This window comes from Phalacrocorax aristotelis, chromosome 24, assembly GCF_949628215.1.
Source record: "Phalacrocorax aristotelis chromosome 24, bGulAri2.1, whole genome shotgun sequence".
In the NCBI taxonomy this organism is placed as follows: domain Eukaryota; kingdom Metazoa; phylum Chordata; class Aves; order Suliformes; family Phalacrocoracidae; genus Phalacrocorax; species Phalacrocorax aristotelis.
Window position 1 is genome coordinate 1,916,322 of NC_134299.1, and position 27,747 is coordinate 1,944,068.

A 27,747-nucleotide genomic window follows, 5' to 3' on the forward strand; every position below is an offset into this window, starting at 1 on the left:
TGGGTTATTTGCATGCTGGAAATTAATTTAAAAATTATTTAGTCCGGGTCCAACGTGGAAGGACCGACGGGGCCCCACGCCCGCAGGCAGCGCTGGGGGCAGCAAGGGAAGGGGGCTGCAGGTTGGGGCGCGAAGGCTCCCGGTCAGCATCTTCCTCCCAGCGGGAGCAGCCAGCGGCGGCACCCGGCGCTGCGTGAAGGTAACCCACGGCCCCTCCCGCAGGTGTCGGCCGACTCCAGCTCCTCCATGAACTCGGGCGTGATGCTGGTCCGGCCCTCGCGGCTCTCCTCCAGCGGCACCCCCATGCTGGCTGGCGTCTCCGAGTACGAGCTCCCAGAGGACCCGCGCTGGGAGCTGCCCCGGGACAGGTGAGGTCTCGTTGCTGCTGGGTGAGCTCTGCCCCGGGGACGAGCTGCCGGAGCAGCCTGGGTGGGAGCTGGGTGAGGATGGCGGCACCGCCGATGCTGTCTGCCAGCACCGGCAACCGACCTGCATCCCCCCGCGGCTGCTGGCCCCTGCGTCAGGGTCTCTCCTCCCGCCAGGCTGATCCTGGGCAAGCCCCTGGGAGAAGGGTGCTTCGGGCAGGTGGTGCTGGCAGAAGCCATCGGCCTTGACAAGGACAAGCCAAACCGTGTGACCAAGGTGGCAGTGAAGATGCTCAAGTGTAAGTGGTGGTGAAAACGGGGGGTCCCGGCATGATGCCACAGCCCTGGCTGGGGCCAGGTGTGTGAAATGCAGGGGGACCCAGCCTTGCCCCCTCCCCAACCACTGCCTTCTCCGCCACTTTAGCCGACGCCACGGAGAAGGACTTGTCTGACCTCATCTCCGAGATGGAGATGATGAAGATGATCGGCAAGCACAAGAACATCATCAACCTGCTGGGAGCCTGCACGCAGGACGGTGAGGGCGCACGAGTGGGGAGGGGGCGTCCTCTCTGCCGCCCCTCCGGCTGCCTCCACGTGCTGGGAAAGGGCTGACCCTGCACCCGCGGGGACAGGAGCCCCCTCCATGGTCCAGCCACTCATCCCGCCATCCCTGCAGGACCCCTCTATGTGATCGTGGAGTATGCGAGCAAGGGCAACCTGCGAGAGTACCTGCAAGCCCGGCGGCCCCCCGGCATGGAGTACTGCTACAACCCCACCCGCGTCCCCGAGGAGCAGCTCTCCTTCAAGGACCTGGTCTCCTGCGCCTACCAGGTGGCCCGGGGCATGGAGTACCTGGCCTCCAAGAAGGTGAGGGGCTCCTGGGGGGCTGTGGTGGGATGGTGGCTGGGCTTGGGGAGGATGCAGCCTTCCCTCACAGCCCGTTCCATCGTGGGGATCCCTCCGGGGCCTTCGGGGACCAACTGACGGCCCCGCGCTCGGTCAGTGCATCCACAGGGACCTGGCGGCCAGGAACGTCTTGGTGACTGAGGACAACGTGATGAAGATTGCTGACTTCGGTCTAGCCCGTGACATCCACCACATAGATTACTACAAGAAGACAACAAACGTGAGTGGTGGGCAAGGGGCTTCGCTGGGGTGGGTGAGTGCAGCAGTGCTCTCTGTGCTCGGGATGCTACAGGCATGCAGGGCTGCCCCCCACCCCAGATCCACCCGCTCCCTGGCAGCACGGAGCCAACGTGGGGCTTTCTTGTGTCCCAGGGTCGCCTGCCAGTGAAGTGGATGGCCCCAGAGGCTCTCTTCGACCGAATATACACTCATCAGAGCGACGTGTGAGTAGCAGCCGCGGGACGCCTGCTCCCTGCCCGGCTTCGCAAGCGATGGGCTGGGTCGGGGGGAGATGGGGAGCCAAAACTGCCAGCACAGGGGAACCCTCGCTTGTCTGCTGGGCGCTCTGCTGTAAGCTGGGGGACGTGGCCCTTCTTGCTGCCTGCATCTCACAGCGTCGTGCTGAGGTCCTGTCCCACCCTGCTGCATCTCGTGCAGCACCGCCCGCTCCTGAACGCAATATGCACCGTGGCGAGGTGCTCCAGATGTGATTTGTCTTAATGTAATGAAAATATAATCAGCATCAGTAGACAAAATATGTTGAATCCAAATTATATTTGGTGCTGGGACTCGTTTGTCTTGCAGAGCAGATCAAAGCTGTTAGTGCTTGTCCCTCCAAGCAAACTTCTAACTGTACCCGAAGCTTTGAAGTGGGGGGGTCAGCTCCACAGAGCCGGGTGCCCCAGCATCTGCCCTGTGTTTGCCCCCGGCAGGTGGTCCTTTGGCGTGCTGCTGTGGGAGATCTTCACGCTGGGTGGCTCGCCCTACCCCGGCGTGCCGGTCGAGGAGCTCTTCAAGCTGCTGAAGGAAGGTCACAGGATGGACAAGCCCAGCAACTGCACCAACGAGCTGTGAGTGCAGCGCTGGGCTGGGGAAGGAGGGGGATGCTGGCACCCCAACACTCCCCGCCCGGCTGGGGACCGGCACTGCGTCCCAACCCTGCGCCCCCGGAGCTGGGGCTGCAGCGGCGGCGTGGGGTCAGGAGCCCCCGGGTGCGGCCGCCCAGCCCAGGGCACAGGCAGGTGCACGGGGAGGGGGACAGGCAGATGTTCAGAGTTACTCTCCCAGCAGTTCCCAGCCCTGCAGAAACATCAGCTCAATCTGTTTGCAATAATCATCTCCCTTTGTTATTTCTCGCAGGAGTGAATCCCGGGATGACCCCAGAGCAGGGACTAGCTTAGCTCCCATACATCCTCCTCCCAAAACAGCCCCGTGTCACTCCCAGCACCCATGGCCAGGAGGGTGGGCAGGGAGTTCCCTTCCTTCCATGCAGGGGATTAACCCTGAATCCCCCGAGCAGCGCCTTTGCTGGCCAGGGGTCCCAGCCCGAGTGCCGGTGGCCATCCCTGGGCGTTGCTCTGCTCCCGTGGGTGGGGGTCCCCAGCCCCAGCCGCTTGCTCCAGTCTGGGCTCAGCCCTCGGCTCCCCTCTGCCCACCCAGGTACATGATGATGCGGGATTGCTGGCACGCCGTCCCCTCCCAGAGACCCACCTTCAAGCAGCTGGTGGAAGACCTGGATAGGATCGTGGCCATGACCTCCAACCAGGTAGGAGAGGTGGCACCCATGAGCCACCCCCTGCACCCACCCTGCCTGGGGTGGGTGCTCCCACAGGGATGCCCGGTCCCTTCCTGAGCCCGTCCTCGGGGTTTGTCCCTGCCAGGAGTACCTGGACCTCTCCATGCCGCTGGATCAGTATTCTCCCGGCTTCCCAGACACCCGCAGCTCCACCTGCTCCTCGGGAGAGGACTCTGTTTTTTCTCACGACCCTCTTCCAGACGAGCCGTGCCTTCCCAAGTTCCCCCCTCAGCACACCAACGGCGGACTGAAGCGACACTGAGGGTGGCACTGCCGGCGGGGACTGCCACGCCGTGCCCGCGCCCGCGGGCTGCCCGGACGCTGCCTGCGCAGCCCGGTCGTGCTGAGCTATCGCAGATAGGGTTCAGAGACCCAACCGTAGCATCTCACGTAACCAAAACCACCCACCTCTCATGCCAGCTTCTCCTGCCGCCTTAGTTGTGAGCTCTCTGCAGCCCAAAGGTTTTGTTCTGGTGGTTTTTTTTTGGTGTTTCCTTTTCTTTTTTTAAAAACCTCTTTTCCATGAAGTCTGTGCTTCAATATTTCCACTTGGTTAAGCCGAAATCCTCCCCCGTGGGCAGCGCCCAGCCGGGGAGCCAGCCACCTTTCCCGGGATGGCACGTCCCATCAGGGCATGGAGAGCTGGGCTTATCTGCGCCTTGGAGAACTCGCAGAGCCGAGACCGGCGCCAGGTTTCTGCGGCCACGCGAGCCGGGGAGCGTCGGCGTGCCAGAAGCCTGGCCGGCGCGGGAGTCCTGCCGGCACGGCGCGCGCTGCCCGAGGTGCTCTGGGGCTGGTCCCGCAGCTCAGCAGTGCCAGCACCGGCGGGCTTTGCTGACCAAACCCCTGGTACCTTGGAAGTGGGAGACGCAGCGTATACATTGCTCAGCACTGATAACAGAGGCAGCCAAATACACCAGTGCTAAAAACAAAAGTCCTGTGTACATAGCTAAAAAAATGTATAAATATGAATATATATTTACATGTCTTTTTAAAAGGGTTGTTACCAGAGATATACCAGTTTGGTAGTAAGGTACTAGTGGCTGGTAGATATCAGTTGCTATAAAAAAAAAGTTCATATATTTTGCTACTTTTGCTGTTTTTATTTTTTTAAATTATGTTCTAAACCTATTTCAGTTTAGGTCCCTCAATAAGAATTGCTGCTGCTGCTTCAGTTTTATATGGGGTTGTATTAAACAATAATAATAATAATGTGTCGATGCCTTTTGGGAATACGTTGTCATTGTGTGCCTGGCCTTTTCCTGGCCCCCGCGTCCCCCCGCACCCCCCGGGCTCTGGCGGGGCCGGGCACCGCCTGCCCAGCGCCTGCGGCACCATATTGGTGCGTGGGGTGCCGGGGCGCGGGCGTGCCCTGCGTTTTAGGCAGTGCCAGTGAGGGGTCGGGACGGTGCCCTGGGGAGGGGGCTGCAGCCCCTGCCCCGGCAGTTGGCTCCCTTGGGAAGGAGCGGGGGGCCTGGGGGTCACGCCAGTCCCACGCCAGCCCCCAGAAGCACCGGGACACCGGAGCGGTGCCGCGTGGCACCAATGCCTCCAGCCTGACTCGGTGCGCGCTCCCAGCCCCACTGCGCCCCGGCTGGGGGACGCACACCCTGCGCAGCCCCCGCTCCCCGGGCGATGCCCGCCAGTGCCTTACCGGCGCCCGGGGGAGCGTCCTCGGCCGTGCCCCCCCGGCTCTGCCCGTCCGTGCCCGTCGGTCTCTGTCCCGCAGGCGGTCGCGGTGCCTGGCTGCCCGAGCTCTGCTCTGCGGAGCCGGTGCCGGTTTGCTGTGCTGGGGAGGACGGGGCATTTCCCTGGCTGGGGGCAGCCCCTCGCCGGGGAAGGGGCCACGCTTGCCCCCATCCCTCCCCATCACTGGTGTTGAGACTCCAGAGCCAGGACGCTATTACTTGAAAAGTTTATTTTGCCTTTGTATGGAGAAATATTATTTGTTGTAAACTCTTCTGTAATGAATCTGGAATTCTTGTAATTATTAAAGACTTTAACCGAGATTTACAGCTGTGGCCCCATCCCTGGAGGGGCGGTGGGAGATGGTCTGGGCTGGTGGGTGATGGGGAAGGGGCTCTAAGGGGTCCAGACACTAAAGCTCATCCAGGGGACAGGTGTGGGAAGGTGACGTTCAGAGAGTAACGAGGAATGGCAGCTGGTTTTGTGGGAGCTCCATTTTCCATGGCTTCAAAATTCCCTGTCAAAATATGCCTCCATCCAACAACCAAAACCCATTCGCCTCCTTTTTGCAACCAAAACTAGGCATGCGTGGCTGTGATGGTGTCAGAAAGTGTTGCTTGGCAGGTCCCTTCCCGGGGACGAGGTACCGGGTCCCACCGGTCCCCACACGAGGACCCTGCAGAAGGTGCTGCCATCCCTGCGGGCTCGGGATGAGGCAGCCCCGGGGCCCCGCAATCCAGCAGGGCTGGGGCGCTGCGGGTCTGGCTGGGCAGCCCTCCCCTCCTGACGTAACCGCTGGCAGCTCTGGTTCCCTCTCTCCACTTTTCCTGTCTTTTTTTTTCTCCTCCCAGGCTGGGGCCGGTGCCAGCCCCAGCCTGTTTGCATTTAAACTTGACCTGCTGCCTCCAGAAACCCCTGGCCCTGGGAAAGGCGTTTCATTGCCTGAGAAGCCCAGGGCGGTTAAAGATGCTGCCGAAGATGCTCAATCAGGGCATCAGGGGGTCATCCTGCACCCCACAGCCCCCTGAGCTGCTCAGGCAAGGAGGGGTCCAGGCAGGGGTGCCAGGTGGTGGCTCACCTGGGGGTGGTGAGAGGCTGCCAGCCCTTTTACCAAGCAATTAAATGGTTAAGACGAAACGGCTGAGGATCACCAGCCTCACCGGCCCTTTTAAAAGCATCTGCTTGTTGCTATTTCCCTGTGTAAATTAAATCGATCAGCTGCGCTCTGCCCCCCCCCTCCCCCCCCTAAATTAAGTAGAGCTTTTAATCAAGTGATTTATGTTGAATTCACAGTCCTAGATTAAACTTGCAGCCCAGGCAGCCAGGAGCAGGGGGAGTGGGGCTGGGGGGGCTCCATAAATCACCGCTCTCCCTGGGACCGACTTGGCAAAGCCGCGGGGAGAGATGGAGCTCGTGTTTACATCATCAGAAACTGCTGCTATCACAATCTTCTGCTCATTTCCTGGGGTTACCAGGAGGGCAATTAAATATGATAATAAGCAGAGCGACTGCAGCAGCACTGCTAATGCACGCTGCAGGGCTGGGGAAGGGATGGGCACGCACAGCCAGGTGCCCGATTTGCACCCCCCGTGCCCTGGGGAAGGACGGTCCCTCCACAAAGCGTTTCATCGAGCCGAAGCCCTGGAGGTCTGCAGGGATGGTGCTGCCTGGGCGCTGGCCCCAGAGCAGGGAGCTCTGGCTCCTCTGCTCTTCCCGGTATGGCATCCTCTTCACGTGGGCAACTCCAGGAGATGAAGACACCCCAAAGCTGGCATCAGCACCCTTCACTTGCAGAGGCAACACACGGGTGGCCCCCCCCGCCACCGACCCCGCACGGAGCAGGACCCCGAGCCATCAGCCCCGAGGGCAGCAGCAAGCCTGGGGCAAGGCTGCAGGAGCTCATCCTGCAACCCCTGTGCCGGGCGCCCTGGCAAGCCCCGCTCAGGGCTGCACGGGGACCTGCGGGACCGAGTCCGCCCCCATCGCCCAGCGCTGCCGGGTCCCTGCTGGGGGGGCTGCCTGGCCCCCAGCCCTTCACGCTGCAACTGAACTTTGGAGGTGGGTGGCACGGGGTCCCTTGGGAAATGACCCCAAAGCAATGGGGGATCTGGAGTCACTGCTCGCGGGAGCCCCTGAGCGGGTGGCCAGGGGCATTGGTGGCTGCCGAGCACTTGGCCCATGGCAGCATGTTTGGCTCTCACAGCATCCTTTGTCTCTTCCACTCCTCGCCTTCCTCTTTCTCTCCTTTTAAAGCTCTCCGGCTGTGCAGGACCAAGACAATCTCTTGGCCCAGGCCCAGGACCTGGCTGCTCCGCTCAGCGCTGAGCTCGGCTTTGTCCGGCTGCCAGCCATGGCAGGAAACCTTCTTTGCAATTCCACCTTGAGGCAGAGTCCCATGGCACGGCTCCTGGAGCGTGGCTTGGTGGGTGTGCAGGGAGCAACCCCCACGCTCGGGGCCATCGCTGCCCCCGGCCACCCCCTCCGCCCACCACGTCCCACCCAGCCGCAGGGTCAGCGGGACCCAAGGGTCTGACTCCGGCCCCCCCCGGGCCACCCACAGCTGAGCAAAGATGGAGCCAGATGTGCGCAGCTGCGGCAGAGGCAACCTGCGAAGGGGCACGCGGGCCCCCCCCCCCACAACCCTTGCTGTGCCTCGGAGCTGCAGCAGGACCCGGCTCTGTGCGGCAGAGGCAGCGGGACGGGCAAGGCAGCTCTGCCAGCCGTGCAGGCGAGCGGGGTGGGCAGAGGGGTGCCAGAAGCCCCCGGCACCGCATGGCCCCACACAGCCCCTCTCACAGCGTGGCCGATGGCGAGTGGAGCGCGAGGGAGGTCGTGGTGGTGAAGCTGGGGCAGCTTTCCAGCTGTAAATTGCTTTCTTGTGAGGAAATAAGCTTGCCCCCTGCCCCGAGAGGCGGGGAGCTGCCGAGCGGAGGCCGTGAGAGGCTCAGCGGGAGCTTGGTCACGGCCGCAGCCCCTGGGGAGGGAGCCTGCGGCAGCTGTCTTCTGCCCGGGGCTCGGGGCAGCACTCCCCAAAGCCTGGGGATGTCCAGGAGTGGGTGTCCCTTCACCCCCGCCTCGGGCAGCCCCATCCCTGGGGCAGTGGGGTGGATGCTGGGCATGGGGGGCTGCGAGGCAGGGGAAGAGGAGGGCAGCTCTGGAAGGGGCCGCTCGCACAGGGGGTCTGGCGCCTGTGCCGGGCCCTGCGGTGGCTGTTGGTGTCCTGGCACGCGTCCCGGCCCCGGTCGCACCGTCCGCTCAGGCCATCCCGAGCCGGGAACTTGGCACGGCTCTCAGCGAGGCTCCCCTGCTGCACATCACCGCCCTGACAGCTCACACACCAGACCCTGTCAAACACCACGGATCGGCTTCATTTCATCCAAACAAAACATCAGTTATGAACCAGGGCAACTGCAGACAATTCCTGCTCCCGTCCAAGCCCTGCCACTGTGCGGTGGGCTCAGAAGGGATCCTGCACCCTCGGCACCCCTGCGTGCTGCCTCGCTCCACAGCTGGCCTCGGAGCATGGCTCTGGGATGGGATGCTCCCAAATGCTGAGCTCAGCCTGTGTCGGGCCGGTGGCAGCACCGTGGCTCAGCTCTGGGTGCGGGGGAAGCCCTGCAGCACAGGCGGGGGACGAGCATCCCCCCAGCACCCCTGCGCCGCAGCCGGGGTTCCATCGGGTGCAGCCGGGGCGTGCGGGGGCGCGGGGATGGGCAGAGGCGGGACGGGACCATCCCTGGAAGACAACGCGGGGACGTTGCTGCCTGCACTCCGTGAGGTTCTGTGCAAGGTTTGGCTATCGAGCCCTTGTTCTATGTTACTTTAGGCTGGTGTAAGCCTCCGTCTCCTTTGTTACAAATTTATAACAGAGACAGAAAGCCTGCTAGGAATGCAATGCTCGAATACAGGAGACTATAAATCTCAGCCATTGTTGTGCTTGGGCCTCACTAAATCAGTGCTTTTCCCTCTGAATATTAATCTACTATGAAAGTGCTGACCAGTGCATCTTTCCCCAACAGCTTTCTGCAGAAGAGGCTGATGCAAGGACCAGGGCTGGCTGTGGCACAGGAGATGCTTCCAACCAGCATCCAGCAGAAATCCCCCGTCTCCCGGGCAAGCCGCTGCCCCCGCGCCGGCATGGCATCCGCTGGAGGGACGGCAGCAGGCACGGGTGCCATAAAGCCTGGCTTCAAGCCGGGAGCAGTGAATGCAGGGATGCCCAAGGGAAGGCTAAACCGTTGGAGGAGCCGGCTCTCCGAGCCGAGGGGAGGGCTGAAAGGTGTTTGGCACCAGCATGGCTGGAAAAGCTCTCCCCACGCCAAAGCACACACGGCCTTGGATCTCTGCAAGGTTTAATTTGCCCGATGTTGCAGAACAGAATCCAGTAATTTATGGGGCTCTGCTGGGTTCATTTCCTCCGCTCGCTCGGGGGGTCATGTAGCAAAACCGCTGACTCTCCCCTTTTTGTGCCTGAGGGATAAGGGGGTCCCAGGACAGTGCCTGGGGTCCCGGCACGCCGGGCAGAGCCGAGACTCAGGCATGGGCCACCAGCCCCGCAGTGCCCACAGGCGCCTGCCGAGGGGCATGGGGGACCAGAGCTCCTCTCCGCAGCTCTGCAGCACAAATCCACCGGGGAAGGACTTGCCTCTCCCAGCCCAGGGGCTGGCTGCCTGCTGGGGGGGGAGGGGGTTGAGCCCTGTCCCCCCAGAAAGCCCTGCAGCAGCCAAGGACCTCCAAGGGCTGTGGGAAGCATCTGGGGGTGCGGCGATTTTTTTGGTCTGAAAATGGGGTTTGTTCAGAGATGTGTAAGTAGCTCAAGACTGTTCTGGGCTCACCCACCTCCGCCTGGCTCCAGCGCCCTGTTCCCCCCGGGAGAAGGGTGGCTTTGCTCACAATTTGTGCTCACCTTTAGGCTAAACACCGAAGCTGGCAACCCTGCTGCGCGGCTGGGGGTCGCCGCAGGAAAACCGGGAAGGAGCAAGCCCTGGCTTCCAGAACTTTCTAAATTAATAACACAAGAGGAAAACAGACACGAAGCGACCCCTCACACACACGCCAGCATGGTGTGGTCGCAGCAGAGCCCAGCCAGGAGGACACGGCTGCAGGGAGCACCTTGGCTCGCCCTGAGCTCGCCCACGGCCGGGCGGCCGAAGCACAGCGCCCAGGTGATGCCGCAGGCTCCCCGCCAGCCCCTCTTTGCTCTCCATCTGCAAAACCTCTCAGCAGAGGAATGTGCTGCTCCCTCTGCGGCAGGCGCAGGCTGGCTCTGCCTTCGTCCCGCCCAGGACACCCCGCCAGCCTCCTCCTCTCCCTCCGCCTTGAGCAGGGGCTGGGGGCAGGAGCATCCCGAGGGAGCCTTGGGGAGCCGGCACAGGTTCGGGGCTCAGAGGGAGCAGGTAGGCAATGGGGACAGCTTTCTGCGAGCTTGCTGCGAGCTTGCTGCGAGCTTGCTAGGGGCTGAGCCGAGCCACGGGGCTGGGTTCCCACCACGGCCCTGGGTGCCAACCACTGCTTCCCATGTTAATTACTGTTAACGACCATAAAACCAGCAGAGAACAGACCTCCTCGTGCTTCGGCACCTCGGCCGGGTAACTCGCAGCCTCTGACACCCCGGTGAAGCTGCCAAGGCCATGGAGCTGAGCAGCTTGTCCGGATCTTGGGTTACCCGGAGGAAATATATTGTATCTAAGCCCCCTGTTTAAGGATGGCAGTGGTGGGTGAGTTTCCAATGACTGCAGGGCTGGAGGGATGCCTGACCCCAGCAGATAAACCCATCCCTGGCCAGAGGCATCTTTGACACAGTGCAGGATGCTCAAGGGCTGCCAGACCTTTTGGACAGACCTGCTGCTCCTCTCTGGGCTGGGCGAGCCCAGCTGGCAAAGCAGCTGCCGAAAGAGCTATTATCTGATCATTTCACCTCAGACTTCCCTAGGCGGTTGCTAAATACTGCCAGGAAGGGTTCAGTCACAGAAGTTGGAGCAGTCACAGGCCTGCAACACCAGGCAGGAGATGACTTCCCTCATTATCCTGTATTATGTGGTGTAAGATGTTCTCCTAAGATGTATTTAAGGACTATCGGAGTGGCAGTCTTTCAAGGGAACATTACCCACTTGCAGGAAATTAAGGGTATTATCTCAGTAATTTTCTGCCTACCTCTTGCACCGAGACCAGAAAAGCCCCTGACAATTTGAAATTCAACTCCAAATTCTCCGAACACCCTGCTAACTTTCCAGGCTGCCAGAATAACGCAGTGCTTGTCCCCCGGCCAGGCCTGCCATCGCACCGTGCAGCACAGAGCCTGGTGGTGGGAAGGGGTGTTTCCTCTCGAGATGGGGATGCAGAGCGGCTCGGGGGTGACGTGAGCGCCCCAGGTGCTGGCTGGGCTCTCCCTGGGGCTGGCACCCCCTTCCTGTGAGCCTGGCAGAGCCAAAGCAGCCCTGGCAGGGGGGGCACGTGTCTCTGCCCCTCCGCAGCCAAAGGGCTCGCTGGCAGAGCTTACTCTTCCCTGGCTGGGTCCTGACTGCCCTCTGCATTAGGGCAGGAGCAAACAGCCCCCCGGGTGCTGGGAGCTGGGGCAGAGAGGTCTGTGGTGCTCAGGAGGGGGGAGAAAAGCCTTCGAGTGGCCATGGGTGGATCTCCCGGTATGCAGGTCCACTGGCTGCGTGGGGCACATCACCCTGGAGCAGGCTGAGGGCTGGGGTTTGAGCTGTGCAGCATCCCCAGAACGAGCATCCCCAGAGGGCCAAGGCCTGCGGAGCGCTTCCGAGGCGTGCGCGGGGGCAGGCGGGCAGCAGCCTGTCCCCAGGGACTGGGGCATCGGCCCGGGGCAGCCCCAGCAAGCCCCCACCGTGCTCCGAATGTGCTTGGGCAGGATGGAGCCATTGCTCCCTCTCCTCTGGGGACAGCAGCACTGGGGTGCAGCCCCCTCCCCCTTTGCTGGGTGACCGGACCCAACCCGTGAGCTGTCAGTGCTTTGTACATTGTCACAGCCCCATGTTGCCCCCTGGAACAGCCATGCTTTGAGCAGGACCCCTGGTAAGGGGGGTGGGTGCCTCCTCCGGCTCCCAGGCTGGGTACACCCCAAGGATGCTGTGCCCCCCACCATCTGCAAGCAGGAACGGTTCCATAAGCAAAGCCCTGCTCACCTGCTGGACACCCTGGCTCTGCCACAAGCCCCTGGGGAGGCAGGGCCGGCCCCACCCCCAGGGAGCCCTGTGCTGGGCGGGGGGCGAGTGGGTCCCTTTAAACCCAGAGCAGGAGGAGGGCTCCTGCCCTATAGCCTGCAGCCTCCAGAGCATCCTGGGCACGACTGGTAAGTGCTTCCCTGTTCTGGGGCTGTGCTTTTGTTGCTCTCTAGGGAATGGTTTATTTTTTGCATAACTGAGGCTGTGAAATGGGCTGAGAGGGGTCTCCTCCCCGCAGCTGCTCGCTCCTGCCCCTGCCCAAGCACTCAGCTGGGGTTTCTCTGGAAATGATGCTGCTGTTGACTCCCATTCCTGGCTGTTGAGAGACTCGGTGCTTGGCCCTTGCCTCCCCAGAGGGCTGTGGGCACACACATTCATGCAAAACCCTTGTTCCCAGAGTCAGGTGTTCAGACACCTCCGATAATGCTGTTTTAGTGACTCTCCACCCTGTAGCTTCTCCAAGCCTGTCCCTGTTGGATTGTTTACCCTGGGAAGCTGACGGCCTGATCCTGCTCAGCTGTTAGTGCTGCTGGCAAACCGGTCTGTGCTGGATGCAGCGTTAGGGCAGGGGAAGGATGAGCCTGTTGTTGCTGCGCCGCAGGTATCTGCTGGGCTTGGCCGCAGCATCAGGCAGGTTTGCTTCCACAGGCTGCAAGCAGTGACGAGCTGTTGGGAGCAGAGGAAGCGTATTTGTGTGCTGGTGTTCCTTGCGGGGGGGCTCAGCTGGGGGCCCTGGGGCAGAGCGTGGCTCTGGCACTGGCTCCTGGGCAGGCTGCAGCAGCAGCGACCAGGCACCATTGCCCACGCGTGCGTGGGAGCCTTGGGGAAGCCCATCTCTGACACGCCTGTGCCCCCCAATGCGCTGCCCGTGGGGGCTGTGGGGAGGCCGGGTCGCAGGCAGCATCTCCCCGCTGCCTTTCCCTGCCCGTGGCAGCACCACAAAGCGCGGGGCCAGCTCCGCAGCGCGCTCGTCCGAGGGGGTTCGTTTTGCCTCTGTTGGCTGGAGTTGGTCTGGACGCAATGCCGGGGTCTGAGCTTTGAAGCTCATCTGCTGCTGCAGGCGCGGAGAAACCAGAAAGCTTTGAAGTCTGGTTGGTGCTGAAAACACTTCATTACGCTGCGCTAATGAATGGCTGATTCTGGGAATTTGAAATTCCTCAGCCCTGATGGGTGCCTTCAGACGGGCTCTGCCGAGGGGGCATTTCTGGGTAACACTCCCTCCTGTGGCTCTTAATTGCCCTGGAAATAAACACAATTTCTCAGCCCCATTTTGCCTTCCCTGACACAGACGTTGGTTGTTATGGGAGGGTTGCGTGCAAGGACCAGACTCTCCATGTGCTGCTCTGTTGTTACAGGGCCGCAGCCAGCTCTTTAAAATGAGAACGGCTCGCAACGCACCTCGTACATGTGGCTTTTATGTGTTGCTTGGGGAGCTGGAGCGCGAACCCAGCAAGGCTGTTGGCTGGGCGGGAGCTGGAGGAGAGGGCTACGCTTGCGGCCGTCCCCACTCCGCGCCGGCTCAGGCAGCCCCAGGTCGCAGGGACAGCGGGAGCAGCAAGCGAGAGCCCGCTGCGGTAACGGGATGACTTGACTTGGCAGGGACCGAGTGCCTTTAATCCCGGTTGCTGAATGTCACTTATATCTGGAGGCGGGATCCTGGCTTAAATGCAAAGGGCTTCACAGGACCTGCACCCGGGTGGCGTGAGGTTTTACGTGGTTTTATGGGCTTCTGCAGGTTTCTCGTTGGCACGTGCTGCCCAGGCCTGGCTTTGCGAGGCCCGGCTTTGCGAGGCCCGGCTCTCCCGAGCTGCCGGGGAGCCCGGGGTGGGGGGGATGCAGCGGGACGGGGCGGCGCCGGGCGGGCCGCTCCCGAGCGAGGCGGTTTCGCTCCGAGCAGCCCGTTTCGGGCCCTTTTCGGTGCAAGAGCTGGCCGGTGCTGCTATCTGCCGGCGGGAGGCGGCACCGGCCGCGCCCCGCTGCGGGCCCGGCGCCCCACGCGTGCTCGGGGTGCGGGGCGCGGAGCTCCGTGTGCTGCCGGGCGCAGCCCGCGGGCACCGGCGGCGGGTCCCAGCTTAGGGCAAGCACCGGCTGGGGTCTGCGTGTGCCTCTCCTAGAAAAACACGTCCCTTGGAAACAGGAATATAAACTACCGACCGCTGGCCAAGGGCGGGGGGTTGGGGCAGTGCGGCGGAGCTGGAAACATCACCGATAGTCATGGAATTGTTGTACGCGCTGGTGCGGGGCTGGGGTCAATGATCTCATTAGAGCGAGCTAAGCCGCCATCCCCCAGGCGCGGCTCTCCGACACCGTTTGCAAACAAACCCGAGGGCGCCGTGGCAGCGACCCTTTGGGTGACGGCACCCGCTTTTCTGCGTGTCTCGGAGCTGCAGGAAAGCACACGCACCTTCGGCTTCAGAACTGACACAGCAGCTTCGGTGACTCGAAGGTAACCCCGCTGCCGATCACCCGGCTTGGCTGGGGTTGTCTCCATCCCCACAGTAACAAGTTATTCAAGCTTATTTCACTGCCCCTCCTTTGCCCTTCAAATCCCATCCGCAGTTACACTGAGCTCATTTACCATATCGGAAAGGCTAACCTTCCTCCTGTCTGTGATGTTCTTGCCTTGGTACGGCTTAGTGAACGAGGCTGGCTCTGCAAGCCCAGCTTGCACACTTTAAAACAGGGAGGCTTTTCCCACGCGCAGCTCTGCCCGCTCACCTTGAATTCCATCGCCCTGTTTACATGCTTTAGCCATCGCACAGAAATTACTGGCATTCTTTTGCTTCTGCACACCGATCTCAGTGCTGGACACCAGTGAAATCCTGCACTGGACACTCGTACACCGCTCGATAGGGGGTGAAAGACGAGGCGGGCTCTGCAGATGTTGGGGCACGGTTCTGTTCAAGCTGTGGGTGTTACCAGGGAGCCCCGGCTTCTGTCGGCCAGACGAGTAGCCAAGGGCTATTCTGTCTCAGTCAGCAGAGTAACGGCTACCAGCAGCATCTCAGCTGTGCTACGCAGAGGCAGGAGTCACGCTTGAGCAATGGGGTTATTTTATTGAAATAACATTTGCTCTCATTTATGAACCACCGATTAAATACAGCTATTCAGCACTGCACGCGGGCTGTACTAACACGGCAGGGGTGCAGGTACAGAACGAGGAGCACAGCACACGGTGGCCGTCTTCTGCAAGGTGTTTCCGCGTTGCCAGTAAGAGCCTCAAGTCACGTGTTTAAAGTGCCGATAACACCTGACCTTGAGATGACTGGCTTTTTTTGAGTCGGATTGTTCTAAAGGCTGTCTGACCTCTAGAAAAGACATTCCATTCTACTTAGCACCAAGTCTAACTTTAATTTTACAGTAAGTATAAATACACGTATTCAAAAATCCATGTAATTCCTGAACATTTACATAGGACGAAGTAAAAAATTAACAAATGCTAAAACCAGCTTCTCAGTACCCTCCTGTAGAGTCTACCAAAAAAAACAGTCAACACTGGAGTGTGTGAAGAATCATTTTGCAGAGGATTAACTCTGAGAGCACTTGCTGATGTGTAGCTCGGAGCCTGATAACAGTTTAATCAAGTCTTACATTGGACTTGTGAAATGTGGGGGGGGGGGGGGGGTCCCAGGTCACTACCTCACACGACCCAGTGGGATCCTAAAAATGGAAGTCTCTGCCTCCTGTGACAGCGTCTGGCACCTGCTGTGGCGCTCACTGATGAATGCAAACGCTCGTGCAGTAGGAGCTGCCCTCTTCACTGCTCTGCTCTTGTCCAGCATGTTCTTAAGTCTTTCTGAACAGTTAAGTTCAAATACAGCATTGCGGGGAGGGCTGGTTCTCCCTCTGCTGTGGTTATTCTCCTTCGTATGAATGTGACAGTTAAATACAACAGCCACACGGGTCATTCCCTTCCCTAGTTATTGGTTAAACCACGCTAACTATGACCAAGAGCGTGAGCTTGTAAAGCTGCAGCAGCAGGGCAAGCTGCTGGCAGATGTTTTCATGTTCTGGCAGATGATTTCAAACCATAGAACAGGCTTTACGGGACTTCCAGCCTAGCTCATTCTGCGCCCAGGCCTTCCTGACAATGAAAACACCCTGCTCGAGGTGTCCCTGCTCAAGCAGCAGGGTTGGACAAGATGATCTGCAGAGGTCCCTTCCAACCCCTGCCCTTCTGTGATTCTGAGAAAAGCTGCCTTTCCTAAGGTTTAAGAGCACAAACACCTGTTCAGGAACAGCACAGACAGTAGCATCATTATTAACATTATTTACAACATAAGTTAAAAAGGTGGGGGTCGGGGATCCAGTACAAGTGAGAAGCTGGTGCCACCCAGATAGCCTTAGCACGGCCTAGCTGCTAATAAGCTTGGAACAGAGAGAGGGGCCCCTGAGGGCTACTGACACCTTCTTGTGTAAAGCAGCCTCCTGGAAAACCACTCTTCCCTTTAAGGAGGTGCAGACGTGAAAGCTCTTCTCTCCCACGTTAGGCAGTCCTTGCTGGCTTCGGGCTAGACTCCATTGGCGCCGGCCTTGCTGCTCTGAGCTGCTTCCGATTTAGTCTAGGTGCAAGAGAAAGTTGCAGATTTTAGGCAGTACCAATGCAAATGCTTCTCAAAATTCAAAACTTTTTTTGAAGAAGGTATCTTCCCATTTACTCTGGGAAGTGGCTCTGGAGAATGAAAGCTGACTAAGAACAAAGTTCTTCAGGGTAAAGGAGCATTCTCCTGTTGGTAAAAGTCAGTCTGGACTCCCAAACTTGCCTTAAGTGGGGATCCTAGATGTATATGTGAGCAGCTAAATTGAAATAAAATAGTCACAGAAAGAAAGCGGGTGAAAGAAAAGGCAAGTCACTGTAGGAATCTTTTTACAGATAGAAAATGGCACTTAACACTGCGGTGGTTCTGACGGAGGCTGGTTCATCCTCGTGGTCCAAAGCAGGTTATCAAGACAGAGCACAAGGAAAGGACATACCGGTAATTCCCCAGTGCTCTGCTACCTTCCCCAGTCTGACTGCAGTCCCTCAGTCACATGTGGTATTTTTGTAGTTAACAGCCCTCAATGCAGTTCTCGTCCACAACTTCTTCACTTGCTCCTTGAACTTAACATTCACAACATCACGTAGCACAAATTTCCACAGTTTGTCTATAAACTGTGTGAAGAACAATCTCCTTTGGAAAATCTAAGAATTTTTAGAAGCTTACCTCTTGTGGGGGAGGCTTAACTGACACGTCTGACACTGGCAATTTCTCTGCTGGCTGAGATACAAATTCTTCATTCTTTAAGGAAAAAGCAGCTTTAAGTCACAGAACCCTCCCAGAAAACAAAGCTCTGGCTAGACCCCGACAGCCCCTTCTCCCTTCTGAATAAGGCTGCTCCCGGCAACGCACGCTTGAGAAAGCTGTATGTTGGCATTCCCATCACTTCCCCTACACAATTTAACAGAGCGATTTGGAAATATTTCTAGCAGTTGACAAAATATTGTCACAAAATTAATTTCTGTCGCTGCTTTTGTCAGCTTGGACTAAGCTAAGGAATTCACTTTAGCCGTATGCTGATAACCATACACTCTGGCTGTCTTGCTCTAGGAATTTTGGCTCTTTTTGTCCTGGACAACTCAGCCCAAGTTCACTAGGAGAGCTTAGAACAAGTCACCTTTAACTGGCTTCTCTGAGCTAAATGTTCTTGGATTGAGGTCTCTGTTTTTATGCAACTTAGAAGTTTGTGCGTGCTCCTCTGCTGGGTGCCTGTAACATGGTATCGAATAAGCAGCTGTTTCCAGCACAGGACAAGATGTGCCACAGCAGATCTCTGCACCCTTCCATTGTCTCTTAGGTCAGAGTATGCAGCTGTGAGGCTCTCGGGCAAAAACGTGTACACAGTGCGAGAGCAGGCATTGCTTATGCGCTCTGTGCAGTGGTGTCAGACACTGGGCTTTCTCCAGCTTTGGAAAGGTTTGTTCACATGCTCTTCCCAAAGATTACAGCACTACACACTCATTTTCCTACTCGTAGACTGATATTTTCTAACCTTTCTTCCCTGTACAATGGGGGCAGGATCCACTAGGGCCTCTTGACCTTCAGGAACGGACGTCATGATTTCAGCAGTTTCACCTATCTACGGAAGAACATACAGTTCAGTACAGTTATAACTTCAGTCCACTGGGAGGATCAAAGAACAAGATTCATGTCACAGTGCTTCGTTTTTATAATGCGCAATGGTTAAACTATTAACCTTAAAGTTTTATTCAAACAACTCACCTTATTCTGTGGAACCGGAACAGATTGTGGCTTTACATCTATTAGGTACAAGGCACGGGACAGCAGCAGCAGGGAAGGTGGAACGTTCTCTTTTAAATGCAGATCCAGCCACTGTTAGAAGAAAACAGAAGGAAAAGTTGTTTCATGTTGGCTCTACGTCAGTACTTATTTACACAGTGCTCTTTGTCCTTAAAGATCTTAAGGCTATCTTGAGTTAATACAGTTTTAAGCTACCATAATGAGTAGAAAGCGTTTTGAAGAGTTAAGAACACTGTATGGAATACACGCTAGGGAGGAAGTTTCCAGCTACTAGTGAGGTACCAACATCACCACTGACAAACAGCCAATATTGAAAGCTAAGTATGTTGAATTATCTACAGCTTATCTGAAATACAGCACCTACAGAGTAGCTGAAATCTGTTTGAACGCTTATAAAAGACTAGTGTTGGCTCTGCTACAAATCTTGGCTACTTTAGAAGCTTAAAACATATTCCGCCCCCCCTGCTTCATCTTGCTTCTAGCTGGCCCTGGTGCTACTTGGTTTTGTCTTTAGTCTAAGACATAATCTGGACACTTCATGCCTTAAAGCTCAGCTATGCAGGTGAGGATCCATCTAGAAACACTTGCACGAATTCTCAGTGAAACCGTGCCTGCTCTAGCTGAACACTGCACGCTGCTCTGTCCTAGGAGAAGCCTTGTCAGACAAGAGCAGAGCAGATCGTACTTGCCTGTCTGAGCTGTTCCTTTAGTTGCTCCTCTGAGAGGCCCAGTGATCGCATTCCTCTGGCTCTGCATGCGCTCTGCAGTTCAGACACGCTTAGGCCATTGACTCCTTCCTTGGCAATCATCTGAAATGAGAAGGAATGTTCCTATCTAGGCACCGAGTGAGCCAAAACCCTGATGCACTCGATGAGCTTGAGCCCAAAGAAACGTCAGCTTAGGTAAATGGGCAGAGTCATACCAATACAAAGATGAGACAGAACTGCCTTTAGATAATTCATTCTGTCCTTGAAAGTTGACGGTCTTCAGCTACAGAGGATGAAAAACTTTGATCCTAGTTATTTTGGTTTTCCCCTCAAAGAGAGGTGACCCTGAGAGCTGTCAGCGTTGCAGGCTTTAAAGCTGAACCTGTGGTTAGCAGCACATGCCTTTCAGAACTGGCCACCTCTTACTAGCAAGAGTTTTTCCGGGATATCTTCCATGTCGTGATAGGACTCTTAACACCATTCCAAACTACAGTTCCAACACAATCATAAAATGTAGGCTGGAAGGGACTGAGACGGGGATTTCACAACCTCCAGACAACCTGTTCTGCTGTTTACCCACCCACCGATTATTTTTTTTTTCCCTTATCAGATTGGAATTTCCCTTGCTGCAACTTATGACCATTACCTGTTGCCCCTCTGCTATGCACCTTTAAGTCTGGTTCCATTTTCTAAATAACCCTATTAGGCAGCTGAAAACAGCAAGCATTCCCCCTTGGCCTTCTCCAGGCTAAATAAATCAGCCGCTTTATAAACTGATATGAACTTATCCTCAATTCAGTTGGTTAAGATCTGCTGTTTCCATACAATATTTATTCCAGAATTGGAACCTCCATTTTTACAAGTTCGTATGGCTCCAGAATAAGAATATAAGGCTGTTCTAAAGAGTGACAATATCTGCAGTGCCACACTCATTCGGTTCACCAAAGGCAGCAAGGGCGCAGGAAGATGGAACTCCCATTCTGTATTTTTCTGGAATCTCTCTTGGGGAGAATCCCACTCCCATCGATATCAAACTTCACATCAGAGGATGGAGCGTGGGCAGTGACACATGCTTATGTAAAGCAGGCGGTCTGTGATTCAGAGGGCAGAACTTGAGATTGCAAAAAGCGTGCGTTCCACCAAAGCGGTCCACCTGTGCTATTTTAAACTTACTTCATCATCTGCCTTGATAGTTCTGAGTCTCAGCAGAAGCTGAAAGCGGAGCAGATTGTTGGTGCCAATGGGCTGCAGCTCAAGCAATTTGCAAAGAGCTACCAACTGCGGCCGTTCCAGGTGTTCCAGGGTCAGCTCATCCTCAAACAGCTTGGAGAAGCGTACGATCTCTTGGGTGCTGGGCCGATGGCCGGTGTGACGAATCTAAACAAAGCAGAGACGTCAGAGCCAAAAGCCAAACTGAACCAGAATCAGTTTGCGAATCCTCTTCCCCCTCGAAGGAAGAAGCCCTTCCCATTTCTCACGCTGGTATTCCCGTCTCTCGATGGAAACAGAATGATATAGTTAAAAGGCCAAAGTGAAACAGAGGTTTTGAGCAGCAGCTTAAAGGATTTCACAGGGTAGAACTTTCATTGTTGCTCCGGGATGGAAGTGCTTGTCTGTGCAGACAGCTCTGACAGACGGGTCAAAAGCTCGTGCCAGTAGGGTTTTAGCTGCAAGAGGGCGTCCGGTTAACAGCAGCACCTGACAGGACAGCTCTGTGCCGTCAAACCTGCCTGCAGTCCTTGCCCAGATCCCATCCTCTCTGCCCCGAACAGCAGCACTAACGCTGATTCAAGCACCGTTGCCGTCATCCCCAGCACAGCCCCTTTACCTCGTGCACGTAAGAAGAGAATTGTTTTCCTTGTCCCGCATCTGCTTTGTTCCTTTTGGCCATCTCCGCAATGGTCTCCCGCAGGAACTTTGCTAACTCCAGCTTTGCATTTAATTTCTTTTTCTGCTTTTCTTCCTTCATGTAGGAAATGAAACACAATTATAAATTCTGCTTGAAAATCCAAAGGGAGGGGATTCTGGGAGAGAGGTGAAATAAGACTTCGGTACTGAAAGCAAATAGGCTTTGGTTACTGGAGAAAACAAAATTGCTGTGCGCTTTCCTACTGGTCACTGTTTACAGCACAATTTTCAAGTTCTGCTGTCCTGCCTAGGGAAGCGCTAGGAATGCCTGGCTTAGACACGGCTGTCAGGCCAATACTCATTTACAGCGGCAGGCGGGGAACGACAGCTCTTCATGCAGTTGTACAGCTGTTCTAACGAGCGGGAGCACACACTCTACATCGCCAGAAAGGACACACACCTTTTTTGACTCGGTCTCAAACGTCGAGGGCAGCATTTCAGGGAAGAGTTTCAAGAATACAGGCAAGAGAAATTCCATGAAGGGGACAATGACAAACACCAGGAAGGGAACCAGCCGGAAGAGATCCGCGCAAGTTCTCAGCAGCTGTACGGAGAAGAGCACAGCAGAAGTTATTATTCAACCAGACAAAAAAAACCAAAAAACCCAAAAAACATGTTCCAAAGAAGCGTGGAAACTGAGCAGTTGAACTGCTTTCGTTACAGTCAGCCTCTTCGAGCATCACTTCAGCACAGCGTTTGTACGTCTGGCACTTACCCTTCGTCTCTCCCTCCTAGTGAGGACCTGACCGTGTAACAGCCTCCACACCATCCTGGCAGCCACCTTGGTGTCAATCCAAAGCAAGTGGAATCCATTGTAATAGTGTTTCAGTTCATCCACGATTTTTTGGCGTAAAGACTTTCTTCCCACGGGAGTCTCTACAACTTGCTTTGTTGGAGTTTCAGCAGGCTTAGTGCCCTGGTTTACAGTACTTCGGCGGGGTGGAGGTTCGTCTCGGAGCTCCTGACGCAAGCTGGCGGACATGTGAAACGCTCGTGCAACGTCAGCTGGCGAGTGAGGTAGGCCGGTGCCCAGCCGTGCGCGGTGCAGCCGTGGCTGGTTTTCGGAGTCTTTTACGCAAGTCCAGTTTAAACGAGAATCCAGGAGTTGGAGAAAAGGAACTGCTGGAGAGTATGGAGAACTGGAGTGCACCAGAAGATGGGAGCCTCTGAAACTGGAGAGGTATTTAAGCAAGTGATAGTGTGTTGTGGCTAAGGTACCTAGGCGTTACACGCAACTTGGCGTTCTCAGCGCCGAGTTAAGCTTGTGAAACTAATTTTGTGGCTCGCTTAGTATCTGAGTGCCTGATCCTTCCGCAATGCATAGAATATTGAGAATTTGTCCCATGCTAACAACTCTTCTCTTGGGGGAGAATAGCTCAAGACTTCAGGCTGTCTCTGGGAAGCCCTTCTACCAATCGCATTGGCTAAAATTTGCTAGTGGCAACCAAAATAAAACCAAAGCCCCTTTTTGCTCTCCCCAGGCGTTTAGAACGGAGTTGTCCGCGCTTCCTGCCCCTTCCCACCTCAGCAACGTCGGCTGGCAAAGGGATGCCGTGCGCCGACGGGAGGCGAGGGGCTGGACAGCTCGATCTGTTGTTGAGGAAAGAGCCGAGAGCCCGCAGGCTGCGGCGCACCGCGAGAGCTGCCGAACCCCCTCCGTTTTAGACAAGCCGAAGGCCTCGCCTCTCGCGCTTAGCCGGGCTCCCTTTTGCAGAGCCCCGCAGCAGCACGCCGGTTTGAAGGGCCGATGTCGCACCGACGGTGGGAGCGGCGCCCGCCGCCGTGAACGAGCCGCCGAGGACACGCGCTCTCGCGCCAGGGCGGCCCCGCGCCCCCCCCCCCCCCAGCGGCGCTGTCCCGCTCCGCCGCCGGGCCCGGAGCGCCGGCGGCCCCGGCCCCGCGCCTTACCTCGCCCTGGCTGCCGCCAGGAGCGCGCTGCAGCCGCGGGAGGCCATGGCGCCGCGCCGTCACCGGGCCGGGGAGCCCCGGGCAGCGGGCGGGGAGCGCGGCGGCCCTCGGAGCATCACCGGCCCGCCCGCGCCGCTGCCAGGGCGGCGAGGGGGGGCGTGAGCGGGGCTGCGGGGCGGGGCGGGACTCCTGCGCCCCGGCCGGGCCCTCCCCGCCGTACCGGTCCCCGCTCACCCCCGGCCCTACCGGGCTGTCCCATCGCGCCCTGCCGGCGGCGCTCTAGCCCGCCGAGCGCCGCTCTATGCTTCCCCCCAATCACGCCATAGCCGTGCGTCACAACCCCGGCGGCGGGGACCAATCAGAAGGAACGGCTTGCGGCCCTCAAGGAGGCCACCCAATGGGAGCAGGGAGGGGCGGGGATTGACCCGAGGTGCCCTTAAAAAGGACCGCTCATTGGCTGCGAGGGCGGTGGGGACGTGTGAGTGGGCGTGACGTGGAGGGTGATGTCACGGGCCGGCGCGTGACGCCGTAGCGAGGCGGTGTGGCTGGGCGTGACGTGAAGGAGAGTGAGGAGGGGGCGCGCGCGGGCCGCGGCTGGGGGGAGCTGGCGACCCTCCTCTCGGATTTCCCTCCCGCCGGCTCCACACGCTCGCCAGTAATGAGCTGTAGCGGCGTCATCACTACGTAGTGCCTGGGGGGGAGGGGGGGGAAGCTGGGAGCCGTGCAGGGAGACGGGCGCCCGGCTGGAAGGGCCGCCCCCAGCTACGCTCCGCACGCCTGCTGCACCCCGCCAAGCCTCGGCCCCGGTCCTGGTAGGGAGGTAGGAGAGCTCGTGAAGCGGTCAAATTCAAAAGGGAAAACGCCATCAGCCGCTTGGCAGCCCGCAATAGCGAGCCACTGCTCTCCGGCTGAGCACTGATAGCATCCCTTGAGTTTCACGTATGGAACAAAACTTTGCTTTTATGTGCAGAGTTCCCGTGTAAGCGATTGGAGTCTGTAGCCAAACACAGCAGAATGTGCTCCGAGCAGCTGCGCGTACAACGGGGCATGTAAGAGTAGAGTCTCCTTTGGTGTGTTATCATCACCCAAGAACAGCTTGCACATGGAATTAGGTGTCAGAAGGAAGTTTCAAGCCCTCACATGTTTGAGACAAATGCTGTGGGTCTGTGGATCTGGTGAGACACGTAGGCGGCTGCAGGAGCATTCTTCGTAGGTGACAGGAGACCTGGTCTCGAAATGGCTCCTGTGTTTGGGAGACTAATGGGGAAGAAACATTTTATTGCCCACATGAAGAGGGTCTGTAACCCTTTGGCAGCTTCACTTCTGGGTGCCTAAACAGATGAACAATATTTTAAAAAGTATAAGATAAAATGGGGAAAGATGGGTAAGAAGCGCAGCAGGAAGCTCCCGAGGTCTGGCGCCAGAGCTTGTGGCGCGCTGCTGTGTCTTCCATTGGTTGGAAAGCACATTTCCCAGAAAGGGCTGGTCTCCAAGTCCTTCCAATTCTGGAAAAAAAGAAAAGCCCACCCCAGCGCTGATCCAAATACTTTTTTACTGTCAAAAACATTTCTGCGTTGTTAATGCAGACCGTGTAATAGTGCAATTCAGTTCCTGTGTGCTTTCTTCTGCCAGAGTCGGTTCTGCTAAACCACGTCCCCTGGGGTTGCAGAAGAGGGTTTTGTTTTGGTTTCTTTTCCCTTGCAAGAGGCTCGAGGAAGCGATGGGATAGGAGTTAAAACTAGATGAGTAGGCAAACACAAATGCCTGTCTGCTGAACCCGGCTTAAGGAGGTGTCCTTTGCTCGCCACGCTAGAGTGGGAGATCTGCATTACTGCGCTAGCGCTCCAGCTTTCAAGAACTTGGAAACACTGATTTTGTCTCCTCAGAGATGTATTTCGACGTGAATTCGTGGGAGGGCTTCTAGGACCGCACAGACCAGAGTCTGCTGGACATGCTTATTTACCTTCTAGTTTTCACAGTGTTCAAAACTGCAATTTAAATGTATTTAGATTACGTCTTCAAGAGTTTCCTGCATGAACAAGGGCGAGGCTCTCCTGTTCCAAAGGAGACCGATGGATGGATGCTCCCTCGCCGCGTTAAGCTCCAGGCCCTCAGGAAAGTCACTAAAGCGGTGAGGGGTCAGAGCCGTGCTTCAACGCTGCCTGCTGAAAGCCCTGTTAGGGAGCTGCAGCCTCTGCACTGCCATTCCGAGCCCCCTGAGCAAAGCCACCCCTTCTCTTTGGGAACGGCACCGGGCACAGGTCGTTTGTCCAGGAACAGGCAGCGGTCTGAACCGTTCTGAAGCACACAGGCAGCGCGGTTTGGGGTACAGCTTCTGGAAGCGATTAGCACGCCACATTTAGAGGGGAGCATTCTTCAGGGAGACCACAGCACCTCTTTGATTGTTCAAGAATATTGTTTTCTCTTGCGTACGTCTTCGGGGTTGTTGTAAAGCACCCAAGTGTGTGGCGTAAAAGGAATGCTGGGGTCTGTTACTGATGGAGCTGCGGTCGCTCGCTGGCTTGAACCATGTGCGATGATCTCCTGGAGCTGGAAATGCGGAGTCTGGCGCTGGGGTCCCGAGTGCCGGCAGAGCAACAGAAGTGCTCATCCGAGGGCTGGGGTCAAGAGCCCGCCAGCTCGTCAGTGCCAGCTGAGTGGCGATCCTGGCAAGGATCGCTAATTACTGTGATCGTGCATTATTCTGGGAGTAGCTGCTGGATCTTGTAGTCCCTGCACAGGGCAAGCAAAACGGCGTTTTGTGTTTCCCTGCATGGATCATCTAGCCTTCCTCAGGGGCCAAGGAAGGTGAAACTGCTGTCGTGGTGCTTCCCTCATCTGCGTTCGGCTGTAGCTCTGCGTGTCCTTTCCCAACCAACAGAGCATTTCTAGTAAAAACTATCAGGTGCAGAAAAAAGTTATGTGAAAGAAAAGTGACCAGGAGAAAAATAGAGGAAGAACTCTAATTCCTGTCAGAACATTCATTAGTTGTCAAAAGGAATCAGGAAGAAAATATATTCTCATCCCTTGACTACTTCAGCTGCAGGAACATCAGGACCCCCATATATTAATGTTAACCTTACTATTAGTGCTTAATATTAAGCATTTATAATTGCAGAGGGTGGAGGAGAGAGAGAGAAAGCCATTTCTAGGTCACCTCCATTTTTGGTGCCTTGTTGTATTTGAGGAGGAGGAGAATCGCTTCTTACATTCACTTTCTTACAGCAATTCCCGCCTCCCCGCCCCAGACAAGAAAAACGCCTCCTCGCTGTGGGCTCCGAGCCTCTGCTTTCTGGGCAGTGGGAAGTGCCGTGAATTTGGAAATCGTTGCTCAATCTTTGCTCAGTGGCTCATAAAGCTCGTATCTCCTCAGCTTCCTCTTTCATGTTGGGTTGTGTCTCTCCCTCTACCTAATTCTTCTTGGTTTATTATCTGACTTTTTATCTGGTAACAGACATCATCTTATCTTCCCATCTTGTTTACTTTCCATTCTCTTGTGCTTTTCTGGCTTCCCATTTTCCTTCTTTTTCCTTGCACATTAATGTTTTTGTTGCAGGAAAGATTCATTGTGTGCACTTCAGTTGTGTTTTCTTCTGCAAAATAGACTTGAGGGTTGTGGAGGAGGGGAATTAATTGCAAACATCTCAATGCATAACTTTTCAGCCAAAATAGGATTAGAAACTGCTGAGGATGACAGCGTTTTTTTCTTTCTCTGTCTAACCCAGACACCAAACCTCAGGGGGTAAACCTAGACCCCGCAAGGTGTGTTACGATCTCTGCTGCAGAACTTGGTTTTTGCCCAGGCCTCATGTTGCCCGGCCATCATTAATGTGCGCGGTACGTCTCAGCTGTGCTGTCCTTCTTTCCTAACAGCAGTGCAAACGCGCGGCACAGTTTGTTGGGGCTGTTCCAGCTGCACAGTGGGGTCGGTAACCCCTCAGCACGCAGTGGGCTTTGCCAGAATGCCTCGTTCCATGCCCAGCGCTCAGTGCCCACAGCTGCCATTGTGCCGGTAAGCCAGGGCTGCTGGAACAGCCATTGCCTCAGTGGGCTCAGGCATCGCGCATCTCGTCAGCAGGTGGTATGCTTCGCCTTGCTTTGTGGGTGCTGTGGTGAGGCGGGGGTTCATGGAGTGATAGCTTGATAGCACGCAGTCCCCATCCCAGCGGCTGGATTTCTGTGGCACCAGGGCACCCAGCGTGGATTTTATTCATAGAATCATAAAACCAATAAGGTGGGAAAAGACCTTTAAGATCATCAAGTCTAACTGTCACCACCTAACTGTAACCCAACACCACCATGCCTCTTAAACCATGTCCCAAGTGCCACATTTACAAGTTTTTTGAACACCTCTAGGGATGGTGACTCCACCACCTCTCTGGGCAGCCTGTTGCAATCCCTGACCACTCTTTCAGTAAAGACATTTTCCCTAATATCCAATCTAAACCTCTCCTGTCACAACTTGAGGCCATTTTCTCTCATCCTATCGCTTGATACTTGGGAGACCAGCCCCCCCCTCACTCCAGCCCCTCTCAGGCAGCTGCAGAGAGCGAGAAGGGCTCCCCTCAGCCCCCTCTTCTCCAGGCTAAACCCCCCCAGCTCCCTCAGCCGCCCCCCAGCACACTTGTGCTCCAGACCCTGCCCCAGCCCCGCTGCCCTTCTCTGGACACACTCCAGCCCCTCAAGGCCCTTCTTGTCCCGAGGGGCCCAAACCTGAGCCCAGCATTCGAGGTGGGGCCTCCCCAGTGCCGAGCACAGGGGCCCCATCCCTGCCCGGCTCCTGCTGGCCACACCAGTGCTGACACAAGCCCGGGGGCTGGTGGCCTCCTTGGCCACCCGGGCACTGCTGGCTCATGCCCAGCCGCTGTCAGCCAGCACCCCCAGGGCCTTCTCCGCCGGGCACTTCCCAGCCCCTCTGCCCCAGGCCTGGAGCGTTGCCTGGGGTTGGTGTGACCCAAGGGCAGGACCCGGCCCTTGGCCTTGTTAAAC

The 27,747-nt window shown here is 56.8% G+C and overlaps 2 protein-coding genes across 6 annotated transcripts in view; one reads left to right on the forward strand and one right to left on the reverse strand.

The window, feature by feature from the left end:
- FGFR1 (fibroblast growth factor receptor 1) overlaps window positions 1-5,075 on the forward strand; it is a 30,769-nt gene extending 25,694 nt beyond the window's left edge. For all 5 annotated transcript variants that reach the window (XM_075074649.1, XM_075074650.1, XM_075074651.1 and 2 more), the window contains 9 exons: window positions 223-368; window positions 543-664; window positions 790-900; window positions 1,042-1,232; window positions 1,369-1,491; window positions 1,644-1,714; window positions 2,204-2,341; window positions 2,931-3,036; window positions 3,152-5,075. In XM_075074649.1, coding sequence (XP_074930750.1) covers window positions 223-368; window positions 543-664; window positions 790-900; window positions 1,042-1,232; window positions 1,369-1,491; window positions 1,644-1,714; window positions 2,204-2,341; window positions 2,931-3,036; window positions 3,152-3,328 — 1,185 coding nt within the window. In that variant the 3' untranslated portion in view covers window positions 3,329-5,075. The remainder of the gene's footprint in view (window positions 1-222; window positions 369-542; window positions 665-789; window positions 901-1,041; window positions 1,233-1,368; window positions 1,492-1,643; window positions 1,715-2,203; window positions 2,342-2,930; window positions 3,037-3,151) is intronic.
- Window positions 5,076-14,972: 9,897 nt separating this feature from the next.
- On the reverse strand, window positions 14,973-22,950 carry LETM2 (leucine zipper and EF-hand containing transmembrane protein 2). The gene is made up of 10 exons (XM_075074503.1): window positions 22,759-22,950; window positions 21,566-22,022; window positions 21,251-21,394; window positions 20,771-20,905; window positions 20,116-20,319; window positions 18,925-19,044; window positions 18,197-18,307; window positions 17,967-18,053; window positions 17,141-17,215; window positions 14,973-16,498 (listed from the first exon to the last, which is right to left on the reverse strand). The coding sequence occupies exons 1-10, from the start codon at window positions 22,803-22,805 to the stop codon at window positions 16,448-16,450; spliced, it is 1,431 nt and encodes a 476-aa protein (XP_074930604.1). The 5' UTR covers window positions 22,806-22,950; the 3' UTR covers window positions 14,973-16,447.
- Window positions 22,951-27,747: the final 4,797 nt, after the last annotated feature.